Raw genomic sequence first — 13,474 nt, 5'->3', positions numbered from 1 at the left:
GGTTCTTCAGCCTGGAGAAGAGAAGGCTCCGGGGAGACCTTATTGCGGCCTTTCAATACTTAAAAGGGGATTATAAGAAAGGTGGGGACAGACTTTTTAGCAGGGCCTGTAGCGATAGGACAAGGGGGAATGGCTTTAAACTAAAAGAGGGGAGATTCAGACTAGATAGAGGGAAGAGATGTTTTACGCTGAGGGTGGTGAGGCACTGGCCCAGGTTGCCCAGAGAGGTGGTGGATGCCCCATCCCTGGAAACATTCCAGGTCAGGTTGGACGGGGCTCTGAGCGACCTGATTTAGTTGAAGATGTCCCTGCCCACGGCAGGGGGGTTGGACTAGATGGCCTTGAGAGGTCCCTTCCAACCCAAACCATTCTGTGATTCTATGATTCTATTTACTATTTTAGTGTTTTTATCTGAGTGATAGTAGGATGAGGGGAATTATTCAAACATTTGCATTGTATTTCTTTAGAGAGTGAATTTCTTCAACACTGTTGTTTGTAGGTACTGGAAAAACTTTGCTTGCTAAGGCTGTTGCCACAGAATGCAACACAACCTTTTTCAACATATCAGCATCCACCATTGTCAGCAAATGGAGGGGTGATTCAGAAAAACTTGTCCGGGTAAGAATTATTCTCTTATTCATTATATTTTAACAAACACCATGTTGCCACTTAAAGAACTGGAGTTTAACACGGAACTGGAAAGTGAGTATTACTCTGATACTCGTCATCTTTCCTGTCTTGGACAAAACGTGTGACTCTGTTCCTATCTAGTTCTTAAAATGGCAATAACATCACTTCTGCAGAAGTGGATGGATTCTGGCTGTGGAATTTTAGTTCTGTAATGCAAGATGAAGCAAATGTCCTGAAGGCAGCAAAGTTTTTTGACTCACTGAATAGGAGACAGAGTTCCTAACTGAAAGAGTGCTGCTTACTGGCCCCTTCAAAGCGCTTCACATCCTTTCTGTGAGGATTGGCTCCTAGGGTCCCCACAAAATGTTATTTAGATTCCCAAATTTGCTACTATTCTTAGTCTTCAGGGCACAGAATTGGCAAAGAATTCCCTTGTCACAAAGATCTTATTAGTCAAACACAGATGTAATGTTGTTTTAAGGAAGGTAGTTTGATGGTAAATGGGTAAATGTATTTTCGCGTATAGACTAGCAAGTAGCATGCATGGCTCAACTGTGGTACAAAAAAATTCAGGGATTCGGGTGTAGCATCCTTGCCCTAAGATGCCCATCTTAATCTCTCCGTAATATCCACCATTTCAGTGTAAGAAATCCACAAGCTCTTAGCCTTCCTTTACGCTCATCTCTTGGGCTACGCTTCGGATAGATACAGAGCTCTTGAAAATGAATAATCGTAACAGATTGCACTCGGCAAATGGCATTACAAGCATTGTTAATCTCTCTTGAAATTTAGGCAATGTCTGCGACATAATTATTCTTCCTGTGTCCTTTGTCCTTTAAAATGGCACATTTTTCTTCTGAAATTCACCTCTTACGTTATTGATCCTCTTGACATCTGTCTCAGTAGCTTCCTCGAAGTTTCCCTTCTGGCAGGAGTAGGGATGGGACTGTCTGTTTTTTGACACCATCCTCCAAAAGGTTTCTGTGAACATGCTGCAGCATTTGCCGTGATATTGAATTTGTGGCATTTTACCCTTCGTTGAGTTTTTGGCAGAATCCAGAAATGGATTGTGGATCGGGACAGCTCTAAGAAAAGTATTGTGTGAATTTATATCCTAAAATCACATGAGGCTGGTGCAGGAGTTTTCTGAAGTTGTGTGAAGTATATGTGGGTGTTGTGGTCACTTGGAGGCATGTCCACTCATCCTGTTTCCCTCAGTTCTCAGCTGTATTGGTGTGATTTTTATATTCTAGATTTGTAGTAAAATTGCAGACTGGTCATGGACTACTTGTGACTCTGGGCAAATAATTTCAGCCCTCTGCTTCGTATCCAAAGTGTAGAAAATAATATATATCTTTTTAAATTCGTTTTTTTAAGTGTTCAGATTAAAAAGTGCTGGATTAATACATATTGTTAGTGGTATTTATTTAAAAACTCAAAGAACACTTCACTGAAGAAGAATGGACAATATGTTCTTACCGCTAATATAAGCCTCTCCGTGTTTACAGAAAAATAGGTGAAACTTCTTTCTCCAAAGGGCAGACCCGGATTTTTTGTGTCAGCTTAATATTCCATTTTTTAATCTTGATTGTTCAAGCAGTTTCTGTTTGTTTTCACCAGGAAAACCAAAAGAACTGCTTGATTCTTATCAAGAGAATCAGTCCATTTTCTTTCATTATGGTTCAGCTGATTTTTTTTTTCTTTTTTCTCAAATCCTTATTTAAAAAACTACAAATGGAGCAACAACAAAAGACGGATGTTTAATCTCTGATATCAGTTTAGGAGTTCCCAGAATCCTCTGATGGATCATTTTCTTCTATCCCATTATTCGCAGGGTACTCCGATAGGATTTAGCCAGAAAGATTTACATATAAAGACAGGATTACAAGCCTGTGTTCTTTATATCTTCTTTACAAACCTTTCAGAATTTGAGAGGATTCAGGGACCCTCAGCCTACTCAGAGCTTTTTCCCAGCAGGTACCCCTTTTTGTCCTAGAAGTTAGGAACACGGCTACTGTTACTTATCTTCTGTGCCTGTGGCCCTTAATGCCTTTTTGTGTTAGTTTATCCTTTCTTTCACATTTGCTCTTCTCTCTAAACAGGTGTTATTTGAGCTTGCCCGGTACCATGCTCCTTCCACAATTTTCTTGGATGAGCTGGAGTCAGTCATGAGTCAAAGAGGCACCGCGTCTGGGTAACTGATGAGACCGCTTCCTATGGCTTTAGGAGAATATTTGTCCCCCCTTTACTGCATGTTTTCAATAGTGCGTGTGTGTTCAGGTGCTGGCTAACGTTTAATCATAGAGCGTACCTCTTAGAAACAAACCTTAGCTGAACTCAAGCCTGAGGCTACTCTATAAACTTCAACAGGAGCATGAGTGGCCCCCTGAAAGATTTGTCTTTGTAATTACGAGACATTGTAATTACTTCCAATGATAATGGTAATTTTCTTGACTTTTTATTAAGCAATTTTTCTTTTGTTCCGTTGTCAACGTCAGGAGCCTCGCAGTGTGTAATTGTCAGAATGCCTGTCAGCTCCGACAGTGCCGCTTCATGGAAGCCTTGCGCACGCTGTGGGGATTCAAAGAGCGCAATGTAGTGGTGGTTTCATTCGCAGTAGATGAGATCAGTAGAGAAGCGAGCGTGAAAGACAGGTTGTGTGAAGATTAGCAAGGGGCTGTGGGTCCAGCAAGACTGTGAGAAGGAGGAGGGAGGTGCAAGAGTGTACAACCGCTGGTGCTCAATGTTAAAACAAGGGATTTCAAGTGGAAATAAAGGCAGTGGGGGCGAAACAACAGGTGACTTGTTAGAGGCGAGTAAGAAGCAGCTGATTTTGTGACACTTGGGACAGGCTTAGTCGTAGCAGGGTAAGATGGAGTGGACGCGGTGGAACGGCATTTTCATTCATGGGAGAAATTTTGGTGGCGTTGTCAGGACTTCCAGATGCAGGAATAGGAGGATGTTATTATTGTCACCCATGGTGTAGACAGTTTATAGTTGAAAACAGATTGAAAAGGTTAGGGATGGGGAAGAAGCAGGAAAAATATAAAAACATTGTTATAACCATTAGGGGCCCATTACAGTGGATTTTATGTACTGTAAATTATATGCTCACAAAGATTTATAAATAGAATATGCCATATTGTAAAGATACAACTTGTAATAATTGTCAGTTAATAGCTATAAATTATGGGCCAAATTTTGCCTTCCTATATAGTTTTAAAAGCTCTCATTAACATCACTGAATTACGTACTTTAATAAGGATTTTTATCTAAGATTATGTAGTTATTTTTACATATCCTTGTTAAATATTGACTTGGCACCGATGTGGGGATGCGTTTGCGGAAATATGCCATTAAACCTGAACTGTAGCTCTTACCATCTAAGGCCCTGATGTTTTCTCTGGATTTGATCCAGGAGTTTCCAAGAACTCCACATCTGGGACCAAGAGTTCGCGTTGGTTTCCTGCAAAATTGGTTACCTGGATCGGGGCCAGGATTCTTAGCGCTTTGCTTAAGTTCCCCTCCTCTTTTTGGGGAAGGATCCTTTCTGTGTGGTCTCTGCCCCATTTTTAAATTCCTTTCAATACGGCGTATTTTTCTGTTTGCTTTTGATAGCACATTTTGCAAAATACTGAATTCAGCAGTAGGTGTATCTTCTTGTGGCCACTTAACATGCACTCACAGAAAAATGCCAGTAGTTGCCCTGCATGGGCAGGTGTGTTAGTTATTTCGTGGCAACTATCGCATTATAAAAACCCTCTTATATAGATCAATCAATCAATCAAAGCCTTAGCTGTTTTCCAGTAGACGTCAATGTTGCGTGGAGATTAATATGAAGAAAAAAATAAAAATAAATGGTTTTTTTTGATTCAGTAATAGTGAATTCTCCTCACTTTAATGCACTGAAAAGAGTCCATTTAAGTAACCATTGGAAAGCTTGATTTTAATGCTTAGATGTTAGCTAATGGAGCTTAATCATGCTTTGAACTGGGGCAAAACTGTGACAAGGGCTCAGTTGCTGTGAATGACGCTGTATAAATAAAGATGATTACTTTAATGCACTGAGCAAATAATATTTCTCTGAATCTTGGTAGTGGTGAACATGAAGGAAGTCGGCGGATGAAAACAGAATTACTGGTGCAGATGGATGGCTTGGCCCGATCTGATGATCTTGTATTTGTTTTAGCAGCTTCCAATCTGCCATGGTAAGAGATCCAGAGAGTACATTTTGAATACATTTGCATGAGCTTCTAAGCACAGATAAAGATTTTATTTAGACTTTTGCAGAAAAAGCCTTGATATTTGGTTAAAGCATTTAAAGATTAATTTGGAGCTTTTACTTTTAAACTCTACAATTCTTGCTATTTGTGCCACATGAGAATAATCCATAATGAAGTCAACATATGCTGGTGCTACCAGCTGCTAATATTTAAGATGGAGTATTTGACTTTATAGGCAAGTTATTTACTATGTTTAAGCTAAGAAGGGTTTCAGCCTGGAACTGTAAGGTGCTTAAAACATCTAGTGCTTAGAAGGATACTCCATAAATAGGAATGTTGGATTTCATTGGTATCAAACGTGACTTTTAAAAGTTGAGGGACAAAATTCTTCAGTTTCTTTAACATAATTTAGAACAGAAGAATAAACGGTTTAAGACTGGGACTAGGGCGCTTCATCATGTTGGTTCTCAAAACGGGCAGGCCATGCATTGAGAACAAGACAGACGGGAGAGGGTGAGGTAGGGAGGTATGTGGTGTAACAACCGCGGATGCTCGGGGGGGTCCAACAGACAGCAGAAAATGGCCAGCTCACGTGCTCTCCTTGAGTAGCGTCTCCCGTGGCCAGTGTCAGAGCCAGCATGTTAATCTGGCTTGATCATTCACCTGAACTAGTGTAGTGTATCTTTTTCTTTCATACAAAACATTATCAAATGGTTGCAAATGGTACACGGGGAAAACAACGGCTGTTGGTTAAGCACAGCTATTTTTAACAGTCTGATTTGTCGCTCACTAATCGTTTCCCAGAGTAGGAGCCAACACCTGTACAGGGAATCGAAGCACATTGATGACGGGCTTGTTTTCGTAGGTCTGGAACTAGTCTGTGGATTTCTGCCTGCCCCGAGATTTCCCCCTGTCCCTGGGCTACCAATCCATGACATCTTCAGTGGGAGAACATCTTTCCCGACAGAGAAATCTGGGTGTTGGAAGCAGAGAGGGGAACCTCAGCAAAGTAAACTGTGGAAATTATCTGTTTGGTGAGGGACAGTCTCGGAGGCAGATGTCTGCAAAAAAGATGAGTTAGGCATAAGAAGGGGTTTTTTCCATGCTTCCTCCTCTCCCTGAAGTGTACGTGAAGCAGAGAAATACAAGGTGGCTGCTGCGGGCAGACCGAATGTTTTGCAGTTTGCTGATCATCACGGCACTGAGGTTTGTCTCCATATCTGTGTCCCTAAAGGCGTGCAGACCTGAGTGGGCCTAATCACCTCTCACACGTAGAGGTGGTCAGGCTAGGAGTCTGAAAAGGAGAAGGCAGCAGTCCTGTTTCCAGGGAACTTCAAACCACGGTCTGGGAAACGTTTGGTGGAGCCCAATGGCAGGTTGTTCCCAGGAATGACCTTGTGTGAGCCGCAGCTCTGCAGCATTTCAGGTGGCGACACTTGAAATGTGACTGAAAGGCGCGTTGTTCATTGACGTGACGGTGTGAGAGCTGCAGAGCAGGGCATCCAAAACTGGCTGGGAGCAAGTGAGGGCTCTGCACCCACAAAACCACGGGCTTCATTCGGATTGTGTTTCATGGTTAGTGATTTTTGGCTGATTCTCGTGAGGTTGCCACAGGGAGACGTGTTGGAAAAGCCTCTCCGTGTGACCGGAGGGCTCTGGGCTGTGATCAGCAGGCTGTTGCTGGCCGTAGGGAGTGTCCGAGTCTGAATGACACAGTATGTGTATCCACAGCTGCTTGCTTTTGAGTACTTATAAAAAAGCATCAACTCCCAGCGCATATTTTATTTTGTATAATGTATGTATGCACTTCTCAGTCATGACACGCCACCTAACGTTCCCTCACAAAGTTTGTGGTAATGCTTCATTCCTTTCCTCAGCTGATCCCCTTTTTGGCAGGCCTGGCTGAAAGGCCAAGGGAGCAGGCAAAGAGAATTAAACAGAAGTGATGTCGGTGCCTCAGAATTGAGGCCCAAAAGTAATATTTTCAATCACTCCCATGGGGCCTGTAAGCCTGGCCCATTTCAAAACATGTTGGTGCTGAGAAGCCCGAGTCCTTCAGAGACGCAGAAGGACGTGGGTCCCCAAGTCTCCATGGCTCTGTGGACGGCTCTGCCGTACAGTATTTCCTGCATGAGGAACAAAGGGGTGGTTTTACCCCAGCCCGTCATCTTTCATGAACTTTGTGGGCAGCGTTCGCATCACGTAATTTTGGCACCTAAGGTAGAAGGCAAGTTTCCCCTGCTATGAGGCAGTCGACAGCAAAACAACAGATGCAGCAATTCAGAGCAATTGAGAGACCCACCGGCGCCAGTGCTGTTTAACATCTTCATCAGTGTCTTGGACGATGGGACAGGGTGCGCCCTCAGCAAGTTTGCAGATGGTACGAAACGGGGAGGAGTAGTTGATAGACTGGAGGGTTGCGCTGCCGTTCAGAGGGACCTCGGCAGGCTGGAGGAATGAGCCCACAGGAATCCCATGAAAGCTCGAGTGCGGGTGATCGAACACTGGCACAGGTTGCTCAGGGAGGTTGTGGAGTCTCCATCCTTGGAGGTGCTCAAAACCTGACTGGATGCGGCCCTGAGCAACCTGCTCTGGCTGACCCTGATTTGAGCAGGGGGTTGGGCTAAATGATCTCCAAGAGATGCCTTCCAACCTCAGCCATTCTGTGATGCTGTAAATCAAAGCAGGGGCCTAATCAGGTACTGTGAGAGTAATTCAAAGTATTTCTCTCTTCTGAATGTAAGAAAGCCTAAGGGGAGTGGTCTTCTAAGTTAGGGGCACAGCTGCTGCATAGAAACAAGCGGTGTGTCACCCTTCACTATCCCTCATGAAAATTAGACAAAATAAATACCTAAGAAGTCACTTGAGAATTACAGGGTTCTTCTTCTGGAGTTTCTGTCCATTGTGGGAAGAGATCCAGTCCACCACCTCCTACAAGCATGTCTTTCCCTCTACATTTTCTTTCCTACTGCAAAACCTTATGTTTCCCATACAGTCAAGGAAGGATGCTTCCGAGAGCCACCAGGCAGACATCTTACCTGCTGAAATTCAAGTGCCAAGAAGGCGACATATACAGGCTTTCACCTGTTCTCTCCCTATGGCCTGCCCAGGGCTTTCAGGCTCTTTAACTAGGAGAATGGCTATGTGGGCACCTAAAATTTATGTAGAAATGAGATGTACGAGTTAGGCTGGTTCCTACCCTGGACTGTTAGTGTGAGTACAAAGCCATCGCTGGCTTTTATAGCCGTAACGGCGGAGTCTGTGTGTTGGTTTGGGGGATTTAGGCCTTGGACAAACTCATGAATTCAAATCAGTACAAAGACCACCTTTCCGTGGTCTCTCAAAGTATCCTGTGAGTAGCTAAGCTTCACATGTAATGCTGCAGCATGGCAGTATTAAAAAAGATCAGATGTCTTTAGAGGATCCGTGTCTTTCTAGTCTTGCACGCTGGTTTGAAAGGAAAAATTGGGTATTTGAAACCCACTGAGGAAAAGTTCAGAGATAGCAGCTGGTCTGAAGGTGACCGTGTGGCTGGTGCTGGATCTAGGGATCTTGGAGATGTGTTAACGTAAGCGCGAGGCTGACCTCTCTCTGCTTCTGTGGAAGGAGATTCCTGCGTGTGTCTTGTTACCATGTCTGCCTTACGCAACCGATAAACTCCTTCTGGAAAGTCATGCAAAAATTACAGAATACAGTTTTGAGTGTTTTACACATTTCATTTTGGATCATTTTGCAATTCTGAAGTGCTAATATCTGCAAAATTGCTTCTTTGAAATATCAAAAATGACACAGCTTTTTTTTAAGGTAGATCCAAAATGACAAGATTTCTATTTTGGGGGAACTGCTCCCACAGCAAGCTGGCAATCTGTGTTGGTACGAGGGTGGCAGCTGGGGCGCTGTGAGAAGCCAGCTCTCGCTTTCGAAAGTTTTGTACCCGAGAGCTTAGAATTTCCTTTTGGACTTTCTCAACATTGCTCGTGGGCAGGTTGGATTTTGCCCTCTCTTCAGCAAATCCAACCTATGAGTGTAATGACTAGCTTGTCTGGCAGACCTGTGCCTACCGCAGAGAATATGCTTTAAGATGTGGGTGAGTGTATGCTTAGAAAGGTGTTTTAGGGGGATGGAAAGGTAGTGAAAGCCATGAGCATCTTCTTAAGTCATCATTGAGGCTCACAGCCTCGAGGAATTTGGGAGCATCTGCTTCCAGAGAGGTCCGTGGGGTTTGAACCCCCTTTAAGATCTCAACTATACGTTTACAGATTATATTTATGTGTATTAGGCAACATTCAGTCCTACTGGAAGACCCCAGACTTCAGCTGCATAGGGATATTTCATGACAAAGTTTCAAAATACCTCGGACTACAGTCCGAGGTTGTGGCTTCACAGCACAGCCCTTTGTTCTTGCAAACATTTGGTATTAAGCTGGATTTCAAGAGCTTTGCTTAACTCGGATATTTATTGATCATGAAAAAAATTAGTACCAAGCTGCTTTTAGATGAATGAAAAGAAGCCTAAACAAAGCTCTTTACGCTCTCCCAAGCTGCACTGCAGCTATTGATCTTCCTCTTCAGCCAGTGCTTGCTGCCCAGCCTCGCTTCCTGCTACTCATCAGCGAGGCACTTTCTATTGACAAATTACCTGTTGAAATGATTCAACGTAATTAAATAAAATAAAGGCCTCGTTACTGAAGAAATAAAGTGACCCCTAACCACGTAGTGAATGTTTCCTAATGTATTAGGGCATTTAATTTGACTTCCATTGCAGTGCTGCTTTCTCCTCCCTCCCCAACCTCAGGGTGGGTGAAGCTTTGGTGCAGGCTGATAGACTCTTCCCTTCTGTCCAAGCCGAGTCCTGTCGGAGCCGTGAGCGCGTGGCCAAGATGAGTTCAAGAAGAGGTGGGTTGCGAAATCCAAATCAGATCTGGGATCACCCCGCAGTGAGCCCTTTCCTTCACTCTCAGCAGCGCACGGTGTGTACGGTGGAGGAGAGCGAGGAAGGAAAACGGAGGAGGACGGTGTGGGGAAGCCCTAAGAGGAGCAGGAGAAGATGTGGAGTGAGAACGAGCCCTCAGCTTGTGGGGGGTCTGCCCAGGCCGTCTGCACAGGAGGATGGGAGGTGGGAAGGATGAGAAGCTCGCTCGTTCTTGGTGCCTTTTCCTCCAGAGCACTGCAGTGACGATTGCCCTGGGCAGGGATTCATTATGGACCGGTCAGCCCTTGTTGCTGTTTCTGGGTTCACCCCTGGAGCTGCTGAGGTCTCTTAATTTCTGCCTAAAATGCATTTGTTACCCTTCTCCCTTCTGGAAATGAAAATAGGTGTTTTGTCTTGTTTATCTTCATGAAATTTGGGAGTGATAACATGGCATGATGCCTCCTGATGTCAACCTGGGGGAGCTCCGAAAAGTCACCCGCTTTTATAGGTCCCGTACAGCTTTGTGTATCTTTTCATGAGCATTTCTTTTATTGGCTATTATTTCAGAGAATATTTTGGTTGGCTCAGTGCTTATTATTCTGTTCTGGTTAATGTCACTTAACCTTGCATTTGATCGCTAACAAAACAATTCGGCAAGCAACCTAAACACTTAACGAAAATATTATGTCTTCATTTTCCTCTTTAGCCAACAAGCAGGGTCACTGTAACCTTTCTGGATAAACAGAGCAGCTTCTGCGTGTCAGGGGACGTATTTACAGAACATGGCTAGGGAGCTCATGAAACCGTGATCTTGGGGGACACCCCAGGAGTGCTCCAAAGCGGGAGGAGTGGTGGAAAACGTCATCATTTAGAGGAGTTGTAGGGTATTTGCAGAGGCTCTGGCTGTGGTTGTCCTTTGCCTGCAAGGGCGGTTTAGAGTACCTGCATGGGCGCCTCTAAAACCCTGAGAACTTTTACTCTGTTTACACGGAGGATGGTAGTATGGGTAAATAACAGCCAAGGGGTTGGTCAGCCAGAGAGTAATTATTTCCTGCCAAGCAAAACAATTTTCAGGAGAAGTTCAGCTGAAAAATACATTTGGAAGGAGAGCGGGGACTAAAATGGTTCTTTGTCTGGTCTGGGTGGGACCCTGCGCAAGAGGCGTTGCACTGAATGTTGGACGGCATCTTAAACAGCCTAAAAATATCAACAATAATGTCAATATACCAACAGCCATTGATTAGCGAACTCTGGTATTTACTTCTGAGGCCTTTATTAGAAGTACTGGGATGGATCTGAGTGAATTCCTGTTGTCCTCTGAGTTCCTACTGATGTGGTTTATCTAACCTTCGCTTCCATTGCCCTTGGCTCAGCGCACGTGGAACAAGCCCTCCCAATCCGAGAGGTCCTTTCTGGGGAGGGGGACACTTCTGCTCCCGCTGAGCTGAGAGCCAGGCGTGCTGAGGTCTGTGGAAAACCTAGGCAGGCACCTGGATGGGGATCTGGGAGCCCATTTTTGGTTTTCTTTATCACGCGCTATGCCAGTAGAAAACATTTGCTATTAAAAAATAAGGACAAGTCACCAAAGGTGACAGGAATAAGCTCTACTGCTGTGCTACAGATCCGTCCTGAGCTGGCTTTGAGTTCCCTGTAAATTAAAGAGGAGTTTCATACAAGAAGCGTTGCTTGAATGTTGACTTTGCTGGCAAAAAGATTTCACCCAGGGAATCGGGAAAGGTAGAGACAGGTTTATTTAAGTGTACCTACGGTCCCAGATTGCAGGGACAGTCCGCCAACAGCTGGCTCCTCCTGCTCAGCCGACAAGGGTGGAATGGTGCTCAGGGCTCCGTTTCTTCTGTCCGCACAAGACACGCTGAAGTGTGTTTCCCCTTGATGAGAGTTTCTCGGCAGGTATGAGGACTGAATTATATTTTAAACTGAAATAACAAGTCTGTGACTGAATGGGGCCAGTAGAGACAGATCGGTACAGCACTTGGAAGGGTAATAGCTCAGAGCAGCTCCTGGAAGGCACCAGAGACTTATGAGTGAGTAAGTATTTTGTAGCAGCTATCTCTTCTTGAAAATTGTATGGGTGACTGGAGGACTTGTACACCATTCCCATTACACAAGTGACAAGGGATGAACTGGAGTAGGAATTTGTATTCAGTTGTTTGGTTGTGTTACCGTTAGATGCGAACAACTGAAAAGCACTTGGGGAAAAAAAATAGATGAAAATGAACTGTTTGGCTGTGTCTCTGAGAGGAGCTGGCGTGCCGGGCATACCAGGACTCCTGACGCTTGACAGACTCAGTGGCACTGGCAAGAAGGACCGTTTCTAGATGGTGATGAAATGCATTGAGAAAGGAACGGAAAGAAACATTCATTTTTCTTTCAAGCTTCCTTTGTGCATCACAAGCAAGTAAAAATGAAGAGTAGTCCCGATCTTTTCTATTTTACCTTTTTCTTTTTTTTTTTTTTTGTTAGGCAAAACACCTTTATCAGTGTTGATGTTGACAGCATCGTGGGTTTTGGCTCACTGACACATTTATCCAGCCTGTCCATCCTTCACATGATCTTTTTTATAAGGATATTTTCCTCTGTGGCTGTATTGTTTATCATTTGTATTGTTTATCATTTGTATTGCAGGAGCAGTCTCAGATCGATGTCTTGTTCTGCCATAAACATGGCCCTCGCATCCAAGACCTTCAGTCTGTATTTTATACCTACAAAGCATCCCTTACGAAGTAGCAATTAATTAGTCCTGACAGTGCCCCAGACAGACAATTTGCAGTGTCTCCTTAACAGCAAAGGGAGAAAGGGAGAGGTTATTGCTGATGAGACATGCTGCAGATGAGTATCAGAGCCAGGGAAGATAACTAAAACTTCTGATGGTTATTGTTAAGCCTCATTGTCACAAGCCAGTGTATCGCTAACACGCTGAACAGGAATACACTGGATAATTAATCCTTTTTTTTTTCCCAAAAAAAAAAAATTAGGTTGACACAGTTACAGGTGGGGTTGAAAAATGTCAGTCCCTGCTGCGAGGAGCTTGCTGTCAAAGCCATGTCTCCGCAACGAGACGCGCTGAGACGATTCCTCTCCTCCTTTGCTTGCAGGGAGTTAGATTCTGCCATGCTGCGGCGGTTGGAGAAGAGGATTTTGGTTGACCTCCCAAGTGAAGAGGCACGGCGGGTGATGATCCGGCACTGGCTGCCTCCTCTGAGCAACAGCGGAGGAGTGGAGCTGAGAACGGCTCTGGACTACAGCTTGCTGGGCCAGGTGAGACAGCACCGCAGCGGGGACAATGCCCACTCGGTGCTTGAGGTCCTTCTGGGTGGGAACCGTAAGCAAGGGTGACAGACATCACCCACAGCGGTGGGACTGTGTTGCGGCAGAAGAGGTCGGAAGCAGAGGGTTGGGACGGCCCCTCTGTATATAGCAACTGCGACATACAGAGCTGGGGGAAGGACCTCAGCTCAGCCGGAGGCTCCAGCCAAAGGGAGAGCAGCGAGGCACGGGGCTGAGCATTTCACAGGCACCTGCCTGGCCGTGGAAGTCGCTGGTTTTGCACAGCTCCGCTTGCAAAATGGTGTGTTCTGATCCTCTCTGTTGGGCCAAGTTTTCAGCCTTAAATACAGGGAGACTTCCAGCAACAGTATATTTTATGACTCTTCTCACCAGGCTTGGAGCACTTCCAATTCATCGGGGTA

At 44.7% G+C, this 13,474-nt stretch overlaps 1 protein-coding gene across 2 annotated transcripts in view; it reads left to right on the top strand.

Annotated features, from left to right (window-relative positions):
* KATNAL2 (katanin p60 subunit A-like 2) overlaps positions 1-13,474 on the top strand; it is a 25,508-nt gene that overhangs the window by 10,093 nt on the left and 1,941 nt on the right. For both annotated transcript variants that reach the window (XM_009322970.1, XM_009322969.1), the window contains exons 9-12: positions 500-618; positions 2,733-2,824; positions 4,728-4,838; positions 12,881-13,043. In XM_009322970.1, the coding sequence (XP_009321245.1) occupies positions 500-618; positions 2,733-2,824; positions 4,728-4,838; positions 12,881-13,043 (485 nt within the window). The remainder of the gene's footprint in view (positions 1-499; positions 619-2,732; positions 2,825-4,727; positions 4,839-12,880; positions 13,044-13,474) is intronic.

Source organism: Pygoscelis adeliae, unplaced genomic scaffold (genome assembly GCF_000699105.1).
Source record: "Pygoscelis adeliae isolate BGI_AS28 unplaced genomic scaffold, ASM69910v1 Scaffold182, whole genome shotgun sequence".
NCBI classification, from domain to species: domain Eukaryota; kingdom Metazoa; phylum Chordata; class Aves; order Sphenisciformes; family Spheniscidae; genus Pygoscelis; species Pygoscelis adeliae.
Note: the sequence above shows the minus strand (reverse complement) of the source record. Positions and strands in the feature narration are given on the sequence as shown.